This window comes from Leopardus geoffroyi, chromosome C2, assembly GCF_018350155.1.
Source record: "Leopardus geoffroyi isolate Oge1 chromosome C2, O.geoffroyi_Oge1_pat1.0, whole genome shotgun sequence".
Taxonomy (NCBI): domain Eukaryota; kingdom Metazoa; phylum Chordata; class Mammalia; order Carnivora; family Felidae; genus Leopardus; species Leopardus geoffroyi.
This window is the reverse complement of record NC_059333.1, coordinates 2,669,644-2,693,157: the sequence shown is the minus strand read 5'-3', so window position 1 is coordinate 2,693,157 and position 23,514 is coordinate 2,669,644. Positions and strand designations below refer to the sequence as shown.

At 57.0% G+C, this 23,514-nt stretch overlaps 1 protein-coding gene and 1 long non-coding RNA gene across 2 annotated transcripts in view; one reads left to right on the top strand and one right to left on the bottom strand.

The window, feature by feature from the left end:
- Positions 1-4,678: 4,678 nt before the first annotated feature.
- On the bottom strand, positions 4,679-19,078 carry LOC123610504. The gene is made up of 3 exons (XR_006718155.1): positions 18,967-19,078; positions 6,023-6,108; positions 4,679-4,954 (listed from the first exon to the last, which is right to left on the bottom strand). It is a non-coding gene; the product is annotated as an uncharacterized LOC123610504 (long non-coding RNA).
- The window catches only part of PDXK (pyridoxal kinase), a 32,994-nt gene continuing 27,696 nt past the window's right edge, over positions 18,217-23,514 (top strand). The window contains exon 1 of the mRNA XM_045501229.1: positions 18,217-18,508. Coding sequence (XP_045357185.1) covers positions 18,422-18,508 — 87 coding nt within the window. The 5' untranslated portion in view covers positions 18,217-18,421. The remainder of the gene's footprint in view (positions 18,509-23,514) is intronic.

Below are 23,514 nucleotides of genomic sequence, written 5' to 3'. Positions count from 1 at the left end.
GAGTGGCACATACCAAGGCCCTGAGGCAGGTGCCTGTTCAGGGAAGTCTAAGAATGGTAAGGAGGCAGGACTTCCGGAATGGTAGTGTGAATTGCCCAGGGACACCTCTCCCCAGGAAAGACATGGGATAACTGGTCAGAATTAGCAACAACAACCATTCAAGGTCTCCGGAGATTGATCAAAGGGCTTACAAGTTGAGAAGCATTTATTCGATAAAGTCCACAGCGGCTGGGTAAGGACAGCGGGAGGGAGGCTGTGACGGCTGGAGGCGGCAGCATGGGGAAGCCCTCGGTGGGTGGGCTGACCTCTCCCAGGGAGGAGGCGCGACTCCAAGAGCAGGGCAGCGGAGGGGCCCACGGAGGAGCCAGAGGCTGGAGGAGGGCCGGCGTGGTGCCGCGGGGACGCTCCCAGGGCTCACACGCGGCAGGACTCTGTGACGCGGAGCAAAGTCCCGTCTCCAGCCCTGGGGTGTGGGAGCTCCTCCCACCCCCACCCCAGGCACCTTCTCTCCTGCCAGGCTCTGCCCTTCGCATGTAGCTGCGTCCACGCCTGACAGCTTCCAGAAGGTAAGTCCTCCTGTGGGTCCCTGCTCACAGGCTTTCAGGAGCCACGGAGGCATCAGGCCCTACGCAGGCACGGGCTCCCCGGGGCTGTGGGTTTGCCCCCTCGCGGCCCGGACGCCGGCCAGCGACAGGGCTCCACACCCACTGGTCAGGAACACACGATCTCAGGTCCCACCCAGACCCGCTGAACCAGCCGCGTCTCGCCTGGGCTGGGGGATTTGTTCCCGCACACGTGGCAGAACCCCAGGTCCAAAGCCCCGCAGCCCTTAGCCGGGGCCCTTGGTGCAGACCGGAGCTCAGCAAACACCGGCCGGACCGAACCGAATCCAGCTGGAAAACCACAACATCCAGGGGCTCTTCCTTTGCCCTACCTCCACAAGGTCAAGCCCGAGAAGCTTCGCCCCAGACCCGCGGCCCCGGCTTCCTTTCAGCCTTCGGAGAGCCGCCATCTGGGCTGGACCGTGTGAACATTTGCTGTGTGTTTTGTTCACGTTTTCTGTTTGAAGCCGCTCCAAGTAAAATATGGGCAACGTGACGTTTTATCCCCAAACGCTCCAGCCTGCTTTGCCAAAGAGTGACGTTCTTCCCCTGGAACCTGGTCACCGCAGCCACGCCTCCCACGAGGTCCTGCCCAAATGTCCCCGAGTTCTTGCCGACACGTTTTTTCTAACCAGGAGGGGGTCGGCCACTCCCGTTTGCTTACCGTGCCTTAGTCTCTCTCATTCTGGAACATCTCCCCTAATTTTTCTCGTGAGAGTGCATCTTTTGAGGAGTGTGTCCGACCTTGGCCCTGCAGCCCCCGGGTGGACTGGAGTGTCCGTGAGTGCCGGGGTGGTGCGGCAGGGCCCAGCACGGGCAGCCTGCTGAGCCAGGCCCCGTGGGCCCACAGCCAGGGCTGACAGGTGCCATCTCCCGGGTCCCGCCTCGAGCACAGACCGTCCCTGACTTTTGTCGCTGGGCCCCAAGAGGTCAGTAAGTCCTGGGTTAGCCCGTCAGGCAGCAGACACGTGGTGGGAGTGCACGGCCAGTGGACAGAAGCCACAAATACACGTTATCATTACGATTTCACCAACGCCCCAACTAAATATCACTTTTCTATAAAGGAAACATAAGCCAAATCAAAGTGTTATTTGAAAACAACATGAATGCAGAAAGGTGACGGGGCGTCCATCTGCTTTCTGAGCCCGGAGAGCCTGCCAGAACCAGGCCAGAACACCGGGTCAGACTGTTCCGTAGTGACCCTGCTGGGGGGTTGGCGAGGCTGGGAGGGGGCCCAGCCCCCACCCTGAGCCGCCCACCACAGAGAGCCCACCCGCTCCCCATACTCACCCGCTGAAGGAGCCCCGGGTCTCTGTCCTGGGGGCAGTCCCTGGGAAGTGCCAGCACCGTAATGCAGGCCTGAAAGGCCACGGGCTGCTCGGGGTCCAGGACCACAGGCACCTCAAGACATAAGGGAAGTCCGGGGGCGCCTGGGTGGCTCAGTCGGTTAAGCATCCGACTTCGGCTCAGGTCGTGATCTCGTGGTTCATGAGTTCGAGCCCTGCAACGGACTCTGTGCTGACAGCTCGGAGCCTGGAGCCTGCTTTGGATCCTGTGTCTCCCCCTCTCTCTCTGCCCCTTCCCCGCGCTCACTCTCTCTCTCTCTCTCAAAACCAAACATTAAAAAAAAAAAAAGTAAGAGGAGTGCCTGGGTAGCTCAGTCGGTTAAGCCTCTGACTTCGGCTCAGGTCATGATCTCACGGTTCATGGGTTCAAGCCCTGCATCAGGCTCTGTGATGACAGCTCGGAGCCAGGAGCCTGCTTCAGATTCTGTGTCTCCCTCTCTCTCTGCCTTTCCCCCGCTCATGCTCTGTCACTCTGTCTCTCCAAAATACATATTAAAAAACGTTAAAAAAAAAAAAAAAAAAGAAGAAGCAAAGGGGCTTTGTAGATTTAGTCGACTTAAGATGAGGTCATGAGGGTGGGCGCTAAACCAACACAGCACGTGTCCTCACAAAGAGGGGAGACGTGGACACAGACACACAGGAGGTGGAGACAGATCGGGAGAGGCAGCCACAAGCCGAGGAACAGTGAGGACGCCAGCGGCCACCAGAGGCTGGAGCAGAGTCCCCTCCGGGGCCTCAGAGGGAGCCAGCCCTGCCCACACCTTGATCTTGGGCTCCCGGCCTCCGGCGCCGGGAGAATGAGGCCGCCCGGCCTGTGGTGCTGGGTCACGGCCTCGGGGTCACGGGCAGTGCCGCACGCGAGGCAACAAGCAGAGAAAGGCCGCTGAGTCCGTCAGAGGTGGGACTGCCCGGGCGGGTCTCTGCTCCCTGTGAGCGCAGACCCGCTGAAGGAGGCTGGAGTCAGACTCGGAGGCCGGCCTCTCAGGGGCCTGGGTGTCAGCCCCTGCCACTGGCGGGGTGATGCCACGCTGGGACACGCTGCCTCCTGCCACACCCCAGCCCCGAGCAACACACAGAATGCCTCCTCCCGGGCAGGAAGTGGACCCACAACCTGCTACAGCCACAACTTGCAGTGCGGCCCTGATTACCGTACAAAGGACAGAGACGTTCCTGATGAGAGCGGCTGGCTCGGGCCCGCGCTCCGCCAGGCAGGCGCGGGATCAGGCGCGGGCTGGCCACCCAGCGCCAGAAACAGTGACTGGACACAGACACGCAGGCCTGTACTGAACCACTCAGAAGCCAGCGGGCGTTGCCCTTGGAAACACGGTTCCACCGGCCGGTGAACGGCTCCAGGTAAAGGTCAGCACGAAACAAAGTATGATCTGTCAATTTGCACGGCACTCGCACCCCTGCAAAGTCACATTAAAGCCACGCAAACACTTCTCTGTGCCCCAGTCGGTCACTCGGGCGGCCCTAACAAAACACCGCAGACGGGGGCTGAGACAACAGACTATTCCTGGCTGCTCCGGAGCTGGAAGTTGGGGATCCGGGGGCAGGCACGGTTGGCGTCTTGGTGAGGGCCATCTCCCTGGTTTGCGGACGGCTGCCCTCTCACCTGGTGGGGGGAGGGACAGAGAGCGCTCCTGGCGTCTCCTGTCATAATAAGGACACTGACCCCATCGGATCAGGGCCACCTTTATGGCCTCATTTAACCCCAACCACTTCCTTGGTCCTATCACAACACACTAGGGGGGACAGGGCTCCAACCTATGGGTTTGGGAGGACAGGCTTCAGTCCGTCACGGTGTTTAGATGTGAAACACACGTAGGTTCTGGGCTAAGGTCATCGGTGACAGGATTTCACCCACGTGAAAGTGTGCGGGGCGAGTTCTGTCTGCGTGGGACCATCTTGTGCTTTGCTGGGTGGGAAGCCTGGCTCACCCCAAGCGCAAGCCACGAGGGTGCCCTCACCCTCGGGCACACGACACTGGGCGCATGGCAGACGTACCCCGAGCAGGGCCCACCCAGCCGGGCGCCGCTGTTTACACACGTCACTGGAGCGCGTTCCGTCGGGACAGCATGTGGTGGGATGAGTCCCAGCTGGTTTCTAAGGACGAACCTGGGGGTGGCTTTCCTTGACTCTGTCCTGCTCAGGGGCCACTGTGTTTCTTCAGTCGGTGGGTTGGCATCCTTGGGGGAGAGTCTTGCCTACTATGTCTTCAAGTAACCCTTTCAGCCCTGCTCCCTCTATCCTTTAACCACACACACACTATGCCCTTTTTTTTTTAAAGAATAAATTCACAGGGGCGCCTGGGGGGCTCAGTCGGCTGAGCGTCCGACTTCGGCTCAGGTCATGATCTCACGGCTGGTGAGTTCGAGCCCCGCGTCGGGCGCCGTGCTGACGGCTCGGAGCCTGGAGCCTGCTTCGGATTCTGCGTCTCCCTCTCCCTCTGCCCCTAACCCATTCGCGTTCTGTCTCTGTCTGTCTCAAAACTAAATAAACATTTAAAAAATTAAAAAAATAATAAAAGAATAAATTCACAGATCTTATTTTTTAGGATAGTCTTCAGTTTACAGAACAATTGAGTAGATGGTACAGATTTAGAGTTCTCCTATACCCCTCCCCCCACACGGTTCCCCTTCTTTGAGCATCTCCAGTGCATGGGGCACATTTGTTCCAATGAATGGATGAGCATTACTTCATTATTCCTAACTGACGCCCACAGTTTATATTAGGCTCCCTCTTGGTGGTGTGGACTCTGTGGGTTTGGACAAATGTGTGATGGCACGCACCCATCGTACAAGCCTCATATAGTTTCACTGCCCTAAAGACCCTCTGTGCTCTCCCTACTCATCCCTCCCTGCCTCCCCTCCGCCCCGTGGCAAACACTGGTTTTCCTTTGGCTGTGTCCGTAGTGTGACCCTTTCCAGAAGGTCACGCGGGTGGGATCCTTCACGTTGCCTTCTTCCATCTAGCGACATGCAGTTATGTTTCCTCTGTGTCTCTCTGTGTTTTGAAAAAAAAAAAAAAAATTATTTATTTTTGAGAGAGAGCGAGAGTGAGCGGGGAAGGGGCAGAGAGAGAGGGAGAGAGAGAATCGCAAGCAGGCTCCAGGCTCTCAACGCAGAGCCAGCCATGGGGCTCGAACTCACACACAGTGAGATCATGACCTGAGCTGAAGTTGGACACTCAAGCGACTGAGCCTCCCAGGCGCCCCTGGACATAAGTTTTTCAACTCACTGGGCAAATATCCAGGAGTGTGATTGCTGGACTGAATGCTAAGACTATGTTTAGCTTTTTCTTTTTTTTTTCAGTTTATTTATTTTGAGAGAGAGAGAGAGAGACAGAAGCACGAGAAGGACAGACAGGAGAGAGAATCCCAAGCAGGCTCTGGGCTGTCAGAGCAAAGCCCGATGTGAGGCCCGATCCCACAACCTTGAGATCATGACCTGAGCCGAAATCAAGAGTCAGATGCTCAGGGGCACCTGGAGACTCAGTGGGTTAAAAGCCCAACTCTTGCTTTTGGCTCAGGTCATGATCACACGTCTTGTGGGTTCGAACCCTGTGTCAGTCTCGGTGCTGACGGCTCGGAGCCTGGAGCCTGTTTTGGATTCTGTGTCTCCCTCTCTCTCTGCCCCTCCCACCCTCATGCTGTGTCTCTGTCTCCTCCCAAAATAAATAAAAACATTAAAAAAAAAGAAAGAAAGAAAGAAAGAAACTTCCCTACTGAAATGCAGAGAGAAAAAAGAATGGGGGAAAAAAGTGAACAGATGATCCAGGAGCTATAAGACAATTACAAAGGTGTGGCACACACCATGGGATCCCCAGAGGAGAAGGAAGAGAGAGACGGGGACGGAAGAAATATTTGAAGTCATAATAGCAGATAACTTTCCAAAGTGAATGACAGACGCCAAACCACAAGTCCAGGAAGCTAAGGAAACACCGAGAAAAATAAATACAAAAAAAAAAAAAAAAAAAGAATCTACTCATAAGCATATTATATTGAAACTGCAGAAAATCAGAGACAAAGAGAAGATCTTGAAAGAGGTCAGAGGAAAAGAAAAGCCACCTTACCTGGAGAGCAGCAAAGGTCACCAGGTGAAGGAGAAGAGAGACGTGAGCCCCCACCTAGGGTCCCAGCCCATTCCCGTGACGTTTCCCTGCAAATGGAAGGAGATATAGACTCTCGCTGACAAGGCCTGACAGCATTTGCTGCCGGGAGACCAGCCTTGCGAGAAATGTTCAAAGACGCCCCTCGGCAGCGACACTCAGAAGCAGTCCTTAGCCTGTTCCCCCTCCCCGAGACGGGAGCTGAGGAGCCTGCTCAGACTCACACAGGCTCTGGTAGGTGACCCCCCCTCCCCATCCCCCGCCCCAGGCCCACGACGAGGCCGCTCAGGGCATTTCAAACCCATTGCCTCCCTTCCTACTTCGCCAAGCACGGCGGACTCTCTCTGGTCTTCACAGCTGGGCTCCTGGAGGTGAGCCCACCAAAGGCCCCCACCCCACAAGAGTTTGGACCCTCAAGTTGGTCCACACTCAGCCTCCACCAGGTTGTCAACTACAGTTTAACCGTTCCTATGGTTCCTGGTTCTGGGAGCTTCCGCCCCGGGGTGAGTCAACCTCAGCTGTGACTCTGTGTTCCCTTCTTTCCCTCCGGATTTGGGGGTGGCGGTCTACTCAGGACCTCAGTGCTCTGACAGGTCTAAGGAAAGTTACAGACTGTCAGTCTGCTTATTTTCCCCACGAGGGTGGAAGTGATGGCGTCCGGGCTCCACGCACGTCCGTGCTGTGGCCGGAGGTCCCGACCTGGCTTGGGTCTGAACAAGGAGAATGCGGTTTTGCCCACCTCTTTTCTAAGTCTGCACTTTTTTTTTTTTAAGCTTATTTTTATTTCTTTTGAGACAGATACAGAGAGCAAGCAGGAGAGGGGCAGAGAGAGAAGGAGACAGAATCCCAAGCAGGCTCCACGCTGTCAGCGGTCAGCACGGAGCCCAGTGTGGGGCTCGAACTCACGAACTGTGAGATCATGACCTGAGCCGAACTCCAGAGTCAGACGCTTCACCGACTGAGCCACCCAGGTGCCCCTAAGTCTCAACTTCACCTTGAAGAACTGTTTTCTTTTTTCCTTTTGTTTGCTTTGAATGTCTTTTTATTTCTTTAACTTTTTAAAAAAAATTTTTTTTAATGTTTATTTTTGGGAGAGAGAGAGTAACGGGGTGTGAGTAGGGGAGAGGCAGAGAGAGAGGGAGGCAGAGAATCCGAAGCAGGCTCCAGGCCCCGAGCTGTCAGCACAGAGCCTGACATGGGGCTCAAAGCCACGAACCACAAGATCGTGACCTGAGCCGAAGTCGGACGCTTAACCTACTGAGCCACGCAGGTGCCCCTTATTTCTTTAACTTTTAAAACAGCTTAATTGGAATATATCTGATACACCCTAGCGGTCACCCATTTGAACATGTACGACTCAGTGATTTTCTGTCCATTCACAGAACTGCACATCTCTAACAATAACCTAATTCTAGGACATTTTCCTTTTATCCCCCCAAATCACCACCCCCATCCCTCCCCATTCCTTCCCCTTTACCCCCACCCCCCACCCTTGCAACCACTCCCCTACCTCCTTTCTCCGAGGGTCTGCCTTTTCTGGACCTTCCACACAAATGGACTCCTACCCTCTGGGACGTTTTTGTGACCAGTATCGGTGTTCTTTGGGGCAGAGAAGTCATCTCTCTCGCTGGTTCAGCCTGCTGTCAAGTGCAGGTCCTCATTGGCTGAGTGCCTGTTCTGCCTGACCGTCGTCCAGAGGTAAGGTAAGGGGCCCCCAGGCTCCGTCTCCAAGCTCCTGGCTCACCCCCGGCAGTGTCCGGCCAAGCCTGGGAGTCCTGGTCACAGATATGTCGGCCACCAGTACACCTCTCGGTGCTTTTCATTTGTATTTGATTACGTCTGCCGTCCGGGAGCACGCCTGCCAGGGAGGACACCCACACAGGTTGCTGTCCCTGCCCCATGTCGGACAGCAGAAGGCAGGACACAGCAGAGGAAGAAAGCAGAAAGGCTAGTGAAGGGCCGGAAACGGGGTGGGGGTGTGGGGTGGGAGAAAGGAGGGAAGGAGGCTCTGTGTGCCCTCGATGGACACGGCACGGCGACAGGGTCTGTGTCTTCTCCCCCCTGTGGCCACACCCCAGGGGAACAGAAGGCACAAGGACCAGTTACTTCGCCTGCTGGGACGCATGGCTGAGAAGGACCCTCTGGGGACTGTCAGCCCGAGGGGAGCAGATACTATGCACAGACCGAGCACCAGGCCACCCTCGCCCTGGGGACCTCCGGGGACAGGCCCCTCCCTGGCAGGAAGGCTCTCGGCCCCAGTCCCCAACCCAGCCTGGCCGCCCACAGGCCCAGTCTCTGCTTGTGCCAACAACAGCCCTCCAGCAGCGTCCGGAATGAACCAGAACCCCCAGCCACAGCCCCGGTTTTGTGTTTTGTCCTAAAGGGATGTTTTTCAGCCCTTGATCCATCACTTGGGCTTATTATGCTAAATCTGATACGGAGGCTCTGGGAGAATAGGGAACTTGCTTTCATTACACTGGATCTTACCCCAAGCTTGCGGTAGAACATAGGAAACGTGCTTTTACCTTCTTGACCATTTTACGTGGACAGGCCGGTGGCGTTGAGTCCATTCACTCGGTTGTGCAGCCAACCCCTCCCTCCGTCTCCTGGACTCTCCATCTCCCGGAACAGGAACTCTGTCCCCTCGATACACAGACCCCCCAGCCCCTCCCCCAGCCCTGGCGCCCACCGTCCTGCCTTCCGTCTCGGCGCCTCCTCGTGTAAGTGGACTCGCACGGTATCGTCTTTTGTGTCCGGGTCATATCATCGAGCACCGTGTGCTCAAGGCTCATCCGCGGTTCAGCCGGTGTCAGAACGTTCTTACTTTTTGAGGCCGAACAATAGTGTGTCGTATGTATTGCTCGTAGAGGCTGCTTCTAGGCCACAGGCTGGCGAAAGGGCCCCCAGTGACCACGGCCACCTCGACACCCAGGCCTGTTGCATCCACACGACTCCTGAACAGAATGCTACAGGCACCAGTGACAGTCCCAGCAAAGTTTATTGCAACGAGAGGCAAGGCCGACTGATCGGGACCGATACTCTTGATCAGAGTGCAGCCTCGAACAGCCAGGGTACAGAGTTTTTATAGCCGAAACCACGTCGTCTGATCATCACCTGGGAACAGAACAAAGAGATAGTTCCCAGATGGGGGTAGAAACAGTTCAGACATGCCCTTGCCCCAATCCAGTCAAACGCTAATCCAGTTGATTTTCCTTGAACTTTGGTTCCCTTGATTGATAGGACAAGGCTGTTATCTCCTAACCTACAGTGTCAAAACAAAGCTGTTATTTCTCAAGGCTACAGGTTAGCCCTACAGTACCACTTAACCCTTACAGGCCCATCAGGCGACCCGCCTCAAAATACCCAGAGGCCCTAACCGACCAATGGGCTACTTTCATCCAGACACAGGTACCAAGAGGGGGAAGATTCCATTTGTCCCCATGCCCCTGCCCTTCCCCCTTTAAAGACAGCCCCCACCCACTGCCTCCATGCACACAGTCCCTCCTCCGCTGCCCTGTCCCCGGCCATGCGTTCTATAAACCTCTACCTCCTCTGTGCTGCCGCGGGTGATTTCTTTCACCACCTGGGCAAACCAGGCAGTATAGGGATCATCATGCCACATTTGGGGACCCCCACGCGATCGGGGAGACACCGCATTGTTAAATAACAAACATTCAACGAATCAATTTAAAAATCTAATTATTAACCGATTCACGGATCGGGCAACACAGCCATCTGGCAAGTAGAGGGGGTGCTCCAAGGAGGTGTACGAATCGGAAGGTTTTAACGGAAGGAGGGTGGGATAGAAGGTTATTCACGAAAGAATTTTTCCAGGCAAAGCCAGTTTCCCGTGCGGGGAGAGGCGAGGGGTCTTATCATGCACTTGACCTCATCTTTCTCCGGAGGAGGGAGAGGGCCCAAGCGGTCGGCTCGTTGGTGCTGATTGATGGACCACATTTCTGGGGGAAGTTGCAACCGCGGTGAGGTTAGAGCCGAAGCCCCGGTTTGGGAGCTCAGTCTGCGTGATGCCGTTTCGGACCTGCGGTTTTCTTTTCAACAAGCACGCACCACGTTTTGTCGATCCGTTCCTGCCTCGATGGATACTTGGTTCTTTGGCTCTTGTGAGCGAGTGCTGCTGCGAACGTGGGTGTATGGTATCTGGGAGTTCTTTTTTCCAGTTCTTTTGGGCGTCTCTCCAGAAGTGGGATTACCAGATCATATGGTAGTTCTACGTTTAAGTGTTTAGGAAACTGTTCTCAACACGCACACACGCACCCAACCTCCCGCCCAACCCTCCCCCCACCTCCCTCCACCCAACATTTATTTGACCACCACCAATCAGCACAGTGAAGATGTTGGGGTACAGGACAGCCCTGTTCCCCGTGTTAATGGAGTTCCAGTCTGGTGGGAAAGCGGGTTTGATTAACCCCCAGCATATATCGAATGCCCCACGTTTATGGCCAGGGGTGATTTCCACGAGAACTGTGCAGGACCTGACCTTCCTCTTCTCCACATGAGGTGCTGGTGAGCGGAGGGGACCTCGGGCATAGTGAGGACCGCGGGCCCTGAGATGTGTGCACTGGTGGCTTCTGACGATGCACGACCCGGTCCAGGTCAGCCTTCTTCGTGTGGTTTCGGAAGCAAACGGAAGATCCTCTGCCTCTAAAACTCCAGCTTCCACGGGGCGCTGAGCCTGCTTGGGACTCCCCACCCCACCCCACCCACCCACCCCCAGCCCTGCCAAAGAACAAATAAAGTTAAAAAACAAACGTTAAAAATTCAGCTTCCACAGTTAGATTAACCCCTTTTATTTGCACTTTTGATCTTCCATAAAACTCTAGGGAGAAATTGTACAAACTCGTACCTGAAAACGCCTCCTGTGTTTTTGGCTTGCCAATTTTCAAGGAGTCTTTAAAAATACAGATACCTAATCCTGACAAAGCTGAGCTGAAATCATCATTGAGGGCTGACAGGAATGTACATTACACACATGCCTCAAGTGCAATTTGACAACACGTCTATATACTAAGAATCAAAAGATGCAAACTACTTTTTTACCTGTCTTTCCACTTCAAGGAAGTTATACTAAGAAAGTCATCAGAAATGCACACAAAGATTCACTTACAAGTAAGGCCAGTGAAATATTTACAACAGTGAAAGACTGGGCCCAACCTGACTATTCAATAAGAGGATTCATTAAATTCTTGTAAGTTCATGCGATGCAAGTCACGTAGGCATCAAAGGTCACCGAGAACATCAGACGACGTGTGGGAAGTAGAAAAATATACGAATATACATAATCAACTACAATCCCAATCTTTGTCTACAGAGCATAATGTCGGTATGTTTCTTAATTTTTTTGAATGTTTTTATTCATTTTTGAGAGAGACAGAACACGAGTGGGGGAAGGGCAGAGAGAGAGGGAGACACAGAATCCGAAGCAGGTCCAGACTCCGAGCTGTCAGCACAGAGCCTGACGTGGGGCTTGAACTCACGAACTGTGAGGTCACGACCTGAGCTGAAGTCGGATGCTTAGCCGACGGAGCCCCCCAGGCACCCCTAACATTGTTGTGATTCTTGAGCACTTGCCACGTTCGTGTAAAAGCACACCGACGTGCCCGGAGAGAAGACGAGAAAGCCATATACGCCTCCAAGACCATGGGACTGCGAGCAGCTTCATTTTCTTCCTTGTAATGGTCATCATCCCCCCAAGTTCTCTGCGACATGAGCTTCTCTTACAGCTGGAGGCCCCCGAGGGATGTTTGCGAATCTCTGTGGGGCACAGTAAGGAAGAGCAGCTGCCATGAAGGGAACCCCACGCCATCCAGGTCAGCCAATCGCTTCCCATTAGATGGGATGAAAATCCAGCCACTCCCAGGCATGGAGCTCCCAGTACAAGAGCGAATCCCCTCACTTTCCCTCTGTTCTTTCTCTGTGAATAATTTGCCCCAACAGGCCTCTTGAGGGTCTGATTTCCTGGCTGTTGGCCCAGATTTGGAGTCTTTTCTGAATTAAAGTATTACTAAGGAGAACTAAGGAGGAAGAAGAAACATTTCCAATAGAGTCTGGTCAGGAAGAGACAATGAGGCTCAAGGTTATTTCTCAGGTGGGAACCTTGAGCAGAGACCGCCCCACCCTGGGTTTAAGACGACACTTATCACACATTCTTCTGAACCCTCGGGAGAAAACTCTCCAGATGGTGTGGAGCTGTTTCAGGTGGAGACTGGGGATCAAGGACAGCCCAGCCCGGAGGTTGTCATAGTGACCAGCTCATTGACCTGGAGACTGCAGGGTCAGCTTCAAACCAGACGAGCGTGTTCGAGGATTAAGAAATAGAAAACCACACCCGGAACAGGTCAGGAAAGAATCCAGGGCGTTCTCTAGTGCTCCTAGAGTCACTGAGCCAAAGCGCTCAAAAGGTTCCAAAAAATCTTGGCTATTCCCCAGAGGGAAGCAAAAAAGATAATCTGTTCAAATAAAAAACAACCTGTAATCCAAACTTCAGGTTCAGTTATTGCCTGGTTGTTGTTGTTTTTTTCAAGTAATCTCTACACCCAACATGGGGCTCGAACTCACCGCCCCGAGATCAAGAGTCACACGGTTCATCTCCAAAAGGAACAGAGACCCTCCACTGTTTGAGCAGTGAGCCCGCCGAGTGCTGACCCGGACCCGGCAGACAGAGGCCTTATCTCAACCCCAGGTCCGCAGACTGACTTCGAGTTCAGTTCGTTAACTTCCTAACCGCTCTGTTATCTTGCGTGTTGTGTGGCCTGTCCTCGGTTCTGCTCTGTCCGCCGCGTAAGAAGACACATCTGACCACGTGGTAAAATATCACTGAGTCTGGAATCCTGAACCTGCTTTATAAGTATGACTAACTTTGCTTTACGACCGAATAAAGCCGGCGTTGGGACAGACACACCTCGTGTGCGCCTTCCTGGCCCGCAATTACAGTCTATGAGGCGGTGTATTCTGAAAGCAGCAGCAGGGCCTTGAAGAAATGCATGATTTGTAAGGCAAAAAAAAGGATGCCCGCTCAGGCCACCACAAAACACCACAGGCTGGGCGGCTTAAACCACCCACCTTTATTTTCTCACGGTTCTGGACGCTCAAAGTCGAAGATTCCACTTGGACTTGCTCTGATGCAGGTCCCCATGTGAGCCCCCCGCTCAGCACGTGCTCTCGCTCCTGTCCTCCGTGCTTCAGGCACAGAGAGCCGGCTCTCTGCTGTTCCTTCTTCTATGTGATGAGGGAAACAAAGCAAGAGAAATGTCACTTAAATTAAATCTCCTGACAGCTCACAGCCCGCTGACAGACACCTGAAACATGCAGAGTGTGACCTTCCTCGAGCAACTCATGGCTGCCTTAGAGCCTTTAGGTTTATGTTTTATTCAAGACTCAACATAGGAGCACCTGGGGGGGGGGGGGGTTGCTCAGTCAGTTGAGCAGTTGAGCGTCCGACTTCAGCCCAGGTCACGATCTCACAGTTTGTGGGTTCAAGCCCTGTGCTGGGCTTTGCACGGACAGCGGGGAGCCTGCTTTGGATTCTCTGTCTCCCTCTCTCTCCGTCTCTCCCCTGCTGGTGCTCTGTCGCTCTCTCTCTCTCTTTCTCAAAAATAAATAAACATTAAACAAAATTAGAAAAAATAAAGATCAAAAATAACTTTATCTTAACAGTAACGAGTCCCTCAAGGTCCTGAAAGCCTTGCTTCCAAATTCCTTAGAGACTTATGCCATCCCTAACCCCCCACTAACTTATATCATCAGTCTCTCCTCACAAGCCCAGTGCAGCTCTTTCTGCCCACGGGCCCTGTCCCAGTGCTGCAATAAAATCACCTTTTTGCACCAAAAACATCTCAAGAATTTTCTTAGCCGTTTGCTCGCAAACCCAAAACTTCCAAATTTCATCATAAGGATCCTAATCCTATCAGATCAGGCCCTGCCACTTATGACCCCCGCGATCCTGTTTAACTTTAATTACCTCTCAGGGGCCCCAATCCAAAAGCCATGACTTTGAAGGGGTAGGGCTTCAACATAGGAATATGGAAGTGGGGGGGGGGGTGGTGGATACAAGTGTGTCTGTAACAGTGGTTAAATCTCCGGAGACCGACATCCCTTGTCGCCAACATCAGAGACAGCACTCTGGCCGGGGAAACCTGGGGACAGCGATGACTTTTTCTGGGACTAACATCCGTATTCACCGTCTCTGGTGACATTTGAACATTTGAAACTGGAAAGGCCTCGGAAAATCTGGGACACGCGATGTCAGCTGAGCCCAGCCAGCCTGTGCTTTCAGGATGGTCAGCTCCTTCGGGACCAATGCCGGTCACCTTGGACCACGAGGGGCAAGCTTGATGGCTAGCGGGTGGCATGCCCAAGCGAAGCTGGAACTCGGACGCAGGTAGTGGGTGCGGCCGTAACTGGCAGCCACAGACCAGGCGGCTTCACCAGACAAAAGTGATTCTCTTCTGGCTCTGGAGGCGAGAGGCCCAAGATCAAGGTGTCCCCAGGGCTGGCTCCTTCCGGGGGCTGTGAAGGAGCGTCTGTTCCATGCCTCTGGCCGCGGCTTGCGTGTGGCCATCATCTCCCCGTCTCGTCTTCCTCTCTTCCTAAGGACACCAGCCATGTTGGATTTAGGGCCCACCCTGACGATTTCATTTTAACTTGATTACATCTGCAAAACGCCCTGTTTCTAAACAAGGTCACATTTTCAGGTACCGGGGGTTAGGACTGTGGCATGTGAATTGTGGGGAGAACACAGTTCAACCCGGATCAGGCAGCCTGTATGTAAAGTTCACCTCCAGGGGAAGGTGGGATCAGCCAGCCTTTTCCCGGGCCACGTCACAGCATCCCTCTGGCGTGGCGGGTGGGGGGGACACAGGGGAAGACGGTGGATGTTTCAAAGACTGTCCCCAAACTGCGGGAAATACGTGGGTTTGGGGTCAGGAAAAGTGGGGCAAAGGTGGTAGGTCCGTGCAGGTGGGCAGCGAAGGTCAGGTCCATCACTGTCTTGGGGTCAATCACGCGGGGTCTCCCCAGCTCCGGGCGCTGCGTGTTGCCTGAGGGGGGTAGTTGGGGCTCCCACCAGGGGGCGCTTCGCCTGAGTTAAAAGACAAGCTGGAAACTAGGGCATAATCAGAAAGTACAGACCGAGGCAAGAATGGCTGTGGCCAAAGTCCTCCCTCAAAGGTGTTAGGCGCTGGGCTGTGCCGGCTGTTGGGGCACAGGCGCCCATCCAAACCTGTGGGCCTCCACAGACCCGAGCACCACCGTTTCGTCAAAGAACACGACTCCTAACACCCCTTACTGGATGAGCCTCTGCCCAGGCTCCCTCTGCGTGTGCACTCTGGATTTGGGCATTTCAAATGCCACCAGGGTTTAGGTGAAGATGTGCTTGGGGTGCCTGGGTGTCTCAGTCGGTTAGGCGTCCGACTTCGGCTCAGGTCACGATCTTGCTGTTCGTGGGTTCGAGCCCTGTGTCGGGCTCTGTGCTGACAGCTCGGAGCCTGGAGCCCCGCTTCGAATTCTGTGTCTCCCTCTCTCTCTGCCCCTCTCCCTGCTCATGCTCTGTCTCTCTCTGTCTCTCAACAATACATAAATGTTAAAAAAAAAAAAAAAAAAAAAAGATGTGCTTACAGGGTTTACCCATCACTGCGTCCAAATGGAAAGCTTTTTCTAAAAAAAATTACCCATCAGAGAACCTGAGTGGCTCAGTAGGTAAAGTGTCCAACTCTCAGTTTCAGCTCAGGTCACAATCTGCAAGTTTTGTGAGTTCGAGCCCCACGTCAGGGTCTGTGCTGACAGTGCGGACCCTCTCTCTCTTTCTCTCCCTCTCTCTCCCTGCCCCTCCCCTGCTCACGCTGTCTCTGCCTCTCTCAAAATAAATACATGTAAAAACAACAACAACAACAACAATCACTGACCCATGGTCACCAAAATCGTGGTCATTTTCCAAGGCTTCGTGTCCTTCCCGGACACATATTAGCACCAGCTGCTCAGAGAGCAGTGGTAACTCAAGTGCTCTTTTGGAAACCGAGCTCAGAGTATGAGAGAAGTCTCTCAGTTCTCGGGTTCTTTCTTGGTAGACGACCCTCTTGGACCCTCCTGGACCCCACCCACTTGCGGCTCCAGCCCTCCTCCCTGCTTGGGAGGCAGTCCGCTGCCTCTTCCCAATCAGCTAAGAGCTGGGGACAGCTTCCTGTCCCGGGGAGGGCAGGTCTGCCCCGGAGGGGCACAGGAGTGGGTGGAAGGGGTCCCGAGGGGCTCTGCACCCCTGCCCGAACAGACACAGAGGTGAGACGGCCCACCATCACTTGGCTGGCCAGGATTGGGGTATCTTTCCCACAGACTGGTGGTTTCTGAAGGTCTTCACTTTCTGAGTCATCGGGAAAGAGCTTTGTGGACTGATAATTAGCGGCAACCAACGGGGCTCCCAAAATACCAAATTCACTTATCTGCCTAATCTGAGAGGCCCCAGTTGCAGCTGTAGAGTTGAAAGGCTGCCCTGGGGCCCAGGCTCGGTGAAGTGGGACTGGGCTGGGCCTTGGCCAGGTTACCGGGTTCTCCAGGTGACTCTCCGGTGACTAGTTTGAGAACCATGGGCACTGGGAGTGAGGAACCTAGAACTTTCCGAAGCTCAACGAAAAGTCGATTCACCAAAATGTCATTCCCAGGCTTTTGACCTCTCCCTGGGCCCTCTGTCAAGGAAGAGGGTACCAGAGCCTGAAGTCCCAGAGGCCTGTCAGCCTCTTCCCCTCTTAGTGCTCTGGATTTACCTGGGCTGAAGGTAGGAGGGGGTGGGGACGAAGAATGGGGGAGGGGGCTTACAGGTTTGCCCAGAAAAAGAGGGACAGTGAATGAAGGATCAAGGTGGGGAGGGGGTAAGATCGGCTGCAGAGAGAGATTCATCAGGCCCTCCCAAGAGCCAAGGGCAGCTGACCTCACGTTGTAGGAGAGAGAAAAGGCAGTGAGGGCGACGGCTAGCCTGCTGGTCGCTGCGGGACCGCAGGGCTCTCTCCCAGCAACAGTTGCCACTAATTCTGTGGCATTCAGTTTCTCTTCCTGTTTCCCCATTGGTAAAACCGGATGAACCTCTCTCACATAAGGTGCTGTGGAGTTTAAACGTTAATGTGTGAAATAGGCTTGGCACATAGTAACCGCTCAATAAATGTTAGCTGTTCTTATTCCTGCCACTGGTTTTAATTACGACAGGTTTCCTCTCGACAGTCTGGACGGTCTGGACAGTGTGGACAGCTAAGGCACTGCCCCCTTCCTCACTGCCCCAGCACCCGTGGCTGCTCCACCGGCCTTCTCCCCAGGCTGCAGAGGTTTAAGCACATGCAGCCTTGGGTCACCACAAGGGACCCAGATCACCCAGTCTGGAAGTCTGAAGCCCCCGAGACAGCGCGGGGACAGTGTGGGGGAGCCCAGGGAGTGCCCTCAGCCTGGTGGCAGTGGCAGTAGGAGGTGAAGGGCAGGGTCGTGACTGTTGGGGGTGTGTGTGTGGGGGGGGGCAACTCGTGCTTGCTGCGGGCTCTGAACGTGGATAATGGGTGGAGGTACTGGATGGACAAGGACCACGGGGTCGGCCAGGGGCACCCTGCGGCAGGATTGGCCACGTGTCCCGGGACGGGGCGCCTTGGGGTCCCCAAGGGTCTCGAGACACCGCGGAGATGTGGCCCCCGCCCCCCAGGCCTCTGCGGGGGTGGCGGCACGACGGCCTGCTCCGCGTCCCCTGGACCGGCGCCCCCCGGCGAGCAGGGCGGGCTCGGGGCTAGTGCGTCGCGGCACCCGCCAGCACGGTGGCCGGAGGGGTGGCCCCGGGCCCGGCCTGACGCCCCTGGAGCGGTGAGCGGGCTATACGGGGGCGAGGCCCCGGCGACCCCCGGCCCTTGCGCACTGTCGCGGCGCAGGCTGTCCTTGTCGCAAGCGCTCGGGTCCGGCAGCGCGCCGGGGTGTGCGGCCCGGAGGTCAGAGGCGAGGCCCGCGGACCTCGTGCCAGGAAGGGGCGACGCGGCAGCGCCCTCGCCCGCCGGACCGGAAAGAGCTAGCCCGGCGTCTCGCAAGGTGGCTGCGCCCGCCCACGCGCCGGGAGCCGCCGTGACACCGCCCCCCGGGCCCGGCGGGGCGCGGCTCCCGCTGTCCCGGTCCCCGCGCGGGCGGGCCGGTGGGCGGGGCTGCGCGGCAGCCCCGCCCCCGCCCACCCCCGCGCCGAGCGGGACCCGCGGTTGCCGGCCGCGCTGAGGTCACAGGGAGGCGGCCTGGCGCGCGAGCCGAGCGCCTGCGCCGAGCGAAGCCGAGCGGAGCCCAGCGAGCGGCGCACACGGGGACGCCCGCCCGGCCCCGCGCCGCCGCGGCAGGCCCGGCATGGAGGAGGAGTGCCGGGTGCTCTCCATCCAGAGCCACGTCGTCCGCGGCTACGTGGGCAACCGGGCGGCCACGTTCCCGCTGCAGGTACGCGCCGCCAGCCGGCGCGGCTTACGTAACCGGCCGGGGGGTCCCCGCGCCGGGCGTGCGGGCTCTGTGACCTTGGCTCGGCCGCCGGGCCCGCGTTCTGCGGGGGCGGAAGCACTGGGCTGGGGGCGGGGGGGGGCTGCCGAGGGCCAGGCCCCCCGCGCGCAGGCTGTGGCGCACTCGCCACCCGCACCCCTGCCTGCGGCGGGGGGCCGGCGACTCCCTGGAGGCGGGAGAATGCGGCGCGGGGCCTCCGGACCCTGGCCGGGGGGAGGGGGGCGGGGGAGGGGGGAGGCGCAGGGCGAGGGAGGGAAGGCAGGTGTTTGGCGCGTCCACCTGCCAGGAGGAGGAGCGAGCTCGCGGACCCTGGCTTCTGCCGGCCGGGTTGGGTCCCACCTTGCGGCTGGTTCTTGGGGGAGGTGGTGGCCAGAGAGGCGGACAGGGCAGAGGTGGCCTACCTGCAGGTGTTGTTGAAGAAAAGCCCAGAGAGCGACTCAGGCGCCTGCCTTTTTGGCTTTAGAAGCTGCTTTTCAAGTACTGTAGCCTTTACTTAATGACAGACCTCCCGCGCCTGTCCTTGTTGGGGCCTCACTGGCCGGGCACCCACTGCTTCCTATTCCAGCCGCAAGGTTATGGCTGGGTGGCTCTTGGAGGTGCAGAAGGAGGCCCGGGTGGCGTGGGCTCTCATGCCAGGCTGGAGGCAGCACCGGTGATGGGCGCTTCCTTCCCTTGTCTGCCCAGCAGGAGGGCTGGGTGGTCATGACAAGGTCATGGCTCCCCTGGACTGCCCACCTTTGGCCCGTTGTCCCTGGCCTGCACACACACACACCCACACCCCACAGCAAGAAGCAGGTATGGCCCGTGGATTGCCTGCTCCTAGCTCTCTGGGGAAGGGGAAGCTTGGTTACATGTAGGTGGATTATGTGGGCAGGGCCGCTGGGGTGGCACTGTGCTTGGGAGAAAGGTGCAGGGGCACACCTGTCAATCAGAAGCAGGAAGGGCTCAAGAACAACTTCAGCCTGCTGTCCCAGGAGGGACACCCCTTCTTGGCCACACAGCCGTGGGAGCTTTGTCCTTGGCAGGGGTGTGCGGCCCCCCGCTGGCTTCCTTGTGTCCTGTGCACAGTCCCTCCTCCGTGTCTGTCTACACTCCTCCTTTCTCCCTGCACTGGGTACCCGTTCCCCTCCTCGGCTCACCTGGGTCCTGCAGTGATGCCCTTCCCTTCCAGGCGTGTGCTCTCAACTTCCGCACCGGGGACTCTAGGGATGGGGCTAGACCACCCACCCGGGGAAGTGGTTCTGAAGGTCAGAACTGCGATTCTAACCTGGGCTTTCCCCAGTGCCCAGCATCCTTCACCTGTGTGCTGGGGGTCGGAGGCTCTGCCTCTGATTTGACTCATCCTGGCACTTCCTTCTGGGGTTGCGAGGCCCAGGAAAAGCCTGGCAGGGGGGGTGTCTCTGAAGGCAGGGGATATTTGTTAGGTCCCTGAACTTGAAGAGGCCACCTTCCACACTGAGCTCAGTTCCTTTGTCTGTAGAACAGTCACGATGCCTGCTTCCCAGGTTGTTTTAGGGGAGATGCGGTGCGTGAATGGGGTCTGTCGTAGAGGCTGCTGAATGAGGTGGGCCAGCAGTGCCCAGGGGTGCTGTGTTCTCCCCCACCGTACAGGAAGACCGCCGAGGAGAGCAGGGCCAGATGGCCTGGTAGTGTGCCTGGGGCGTCTCGTAGAGGCTGGGACCTCTGCCAGCAGTGGGTGTGGGCTGGGGCCTCAGGTACTTACTTGTGTATGTTTTTTTGGCCTTAATCACCTTCTTCCTAATTACAGAAATAAGATGCAGTCTCAGGGAATGGAGGGGAGAAAACCAGGGGTGGGGGTCCTCCAAACATGCTCCCCCCCAAGCTGGACCCCAAACAGGGCAGTATCGGTGTGATTTCAGGCAGCCATAACAAAGTACTGCAGATCAGGCTGTGTAGACGATAGTTTGTCCTCTCTTGGTTCTGGAAGTCCAAGATCGAGGTGTCAGCAAGGCCGTGTCCTCCTGAGATGTCTGTCTCTCCGTGGCGTGTAGGTGGCTACCTTCACTTGGTCCCCCTGTGCGTGTCTGTGTCGTGATCTTTCCTCATGAGGACACCAGTCAAATTGCATCATGTGGCCACCCTACTGACCTCATTTTATCTTAATTACCTCTTTAAAGATGCTGTCTCTAAATACAGTCACATTCTGAGGTGCTGGGGGCCAGGGTTTCAGCAGAGGAATTTGGGGAACACAATTCAGCTCATAACAAGAACAATTTCCGGAAATTTCTTAGTCCGTGGGGCACTTTCTCCCCGCAGCTACTTAGAGCTTCCTTGATGAGAGTCTAGATTCCTTATCAGCCTGCAAACACTTGCCAAGGCTGGACTGCTTAGCTCCGGTAGGATCAATCTGTTAATCCTGCAGGGTGCTCCACAGGGTCCCACGCTGGCATCTTGCAGCCCTCCCACCCCCCACCTCTGCGCCCCGCTGGGGCACGGAGGGGTGGGACGGCCTGCTGACTGACCTCGGACCAGCCTTGGCACAGCATGGGCGGGGTTGGGCAGAGCCTGGGATAGCCGTGAAGCCACACACTTGCAGATTCCAGCGGGGATTCCGAGGGGACGCGTCCCGCAACGCCCAGAGCTGTGCTTAGTCGGGGCGGGGGGATGGGGTGTAGATGCTCAATTCTGGCCGACGCCATACAGCTAGAGTCCGGTGCACTGGTTCACACAGCGCCCGACTGTTCTCACGGGAGGAGAACTTGCAGAGGGTGGCAGAAGGTGGACTCCGGCTGGACTCCACGGGTTTGGAGAGACTGGAGAAGCCCCGGTGGGGACTGACTGCAGTGTCCCTTTGTCCCGGACTTCTGGCTCAGGGACCGGGCCCTGCCTGTGGAGCCTCTCCAAGCCTCACGAGCAAAGCGAGAGCAGTCCTCTTGGCAGTCAGATGGGGCCAGGGCTCCCGGGGGCACCGCCCGGACGGAGCTCGGCCCGTGGTGCTGGCATGGCGAGGGCCCGTGCCCGGGGAGCTCCCGCCGCTCCGGGGTGAGGGTGGCACAAGCCTGCGAATCCCGGGCGTCAGGGGCCACGGTTCCCAGCCCGCTTTTTGCCGGGTCCGCAGAGCTCGGCGCTTGCAGCCGCCTTCCCCAGGCAGAGGAAAGCGTCGCACGGGAGAGAAAGGGGCAGAACCTGGCCCTGGTTTTGGATTTGCTTCCAGGCCAGCGTCCCAAGTACATTTTAGTGACCAGCCGCAGAGGAGGTCGAGTGTCAGGCGGGATGACCCCATGTTTGCAGAGTGAGGGGAGCGAGGGCAGGCTCGTGGACTCCGTGACCCCATCCACGGAGGGAGGGCCGCCAGGTCAAGGTCACACAGGCCAGGGGCGCGCCTGGGGTGCCTCCCTGGGCGGGGCGGGGCCTTCCCGCTGCTCTGACCTTCCGTTCTAGGGGTGGGAAAGCGAAGGGAAGGATGTGGTGAGGAGAGACGGTGTGCAGGCTGCCGCTGGCCGCCTCACGCACCAGACGCTGCTGGGGTCGCCTCCTTTTGGAAGTTGGAAACTTAAAATTCCCCCAAGCTGGGAGGTCCAGTCGCTTCCAGCCCCACGGCGTCTGTGTGTGCGCATGTCCGTTCGGCAGCCACTCCCGCGTCTGCGTCGCCCCCTGGGGGAGGGGGGACCCTGGGATCCCCCAGGCAGCCCCGCAGCCCGCTTCCGTGCCGCTGTGTTGAAGGTCCAGCAGGTCCCGAGGCTTAGGGTGGCGTGTGCGTGTCCTGGGGTCGCTCTCCCTCGTGCTGCAAGCCGGGGGGTTGAAACCACAGAGATTTACTCCCTCGCCGTGCTGGGGGCCAGAAGCTGATGTCAGGGTGCCGGCGGGGCCGCGTGCAGGCTCCCGGGGAGGAGCTTGCATCAGACACATGTGACCTGTGTCCTGGGAGGGGGAGTAGCACTGGAGGGTCACCGTGGAGAGGTGCGGCCCTGAAGGGTCCCGGTGGCAGGGAGACTCGAGATTCCTGAATTCCAGCAGCCTGGAGGATGTGACTTGGGCCTTCGCTCAGAACCCGTTTAAACCCCCGTGTTGCTGCTGAGCCGGGAAGGCAGGGCCCTGGGGGGGTCCTGGCAGATCCTGGGGAGATGGCTGCCTGCGGGGCCTGCTGCAGAAACAGCCTCGTTCTTTGACTCTCTGGGCCTGTCGGTGCAGAAGCAGACCTGAGACCTGTGACGTGTCTGGTGGCCGGTGGAGATCGTACTCTTTTGTGCAGGGACGCGTTTGCCACCGTGGACTGGCTCAGACATCCCTCGGGAGGAGGGCAGTGGGTGGGCAGCGGGTGCATTGAGAGGCCGCTGGCCTGGAACGTGGATTGAGACCCCTACCTGCCGAGCGACGTAGGCTGGGGCAGAGGGATGGTATGCCCACCGCTAAGCCGCAGGGTGGCGGGGCCCCGGACGCGTCAGGATCTCCTAGAGACGCGTGACGGGGCGGGGGTGGGCGTGGCGGGGGGTCCTTTCGATTCAGCCTCTCATCTTTAAGAACCCCTGGGGCCTCAAGGTGGCTGCCTTCAGAGGAAGCGCTTTACTTTTTTTCCTTAGCAGTCCTGGGATAGAAAGGGCCCTTCTGCAGCCTAACTGCATTTGGAAGATACCGGAAGAATGTCAGCCTGCCCTTTAAAAGATGTGGCCTTTGCCTTAATGTCTCTCCTGGGGACACGTATGTTGGCAAACAGCACAAGAGACCTGGCATCAAACAGTGCCCGCCCTTCCTGCCCGGTGTGGACGTTCAAGTCCCTGGAGGTCCTCTTCCGGACTTTCCCTCGTGCTCCGGGACGCACGCGTCTGCTCTCTTCCCTTCCTCCATTTGAGATGATTCCCGTTTTCCCGGCCTCTGGAAGTCCCCGGTCTGATCCAGCTTGTTGTGTTCCAGTCCTGGGACGTAGGTGGTGTTTTTGGCTCTTTCCCCAGGAAGGTCCAGAATTGCTTAATCTCTTGATTTCCTAACTC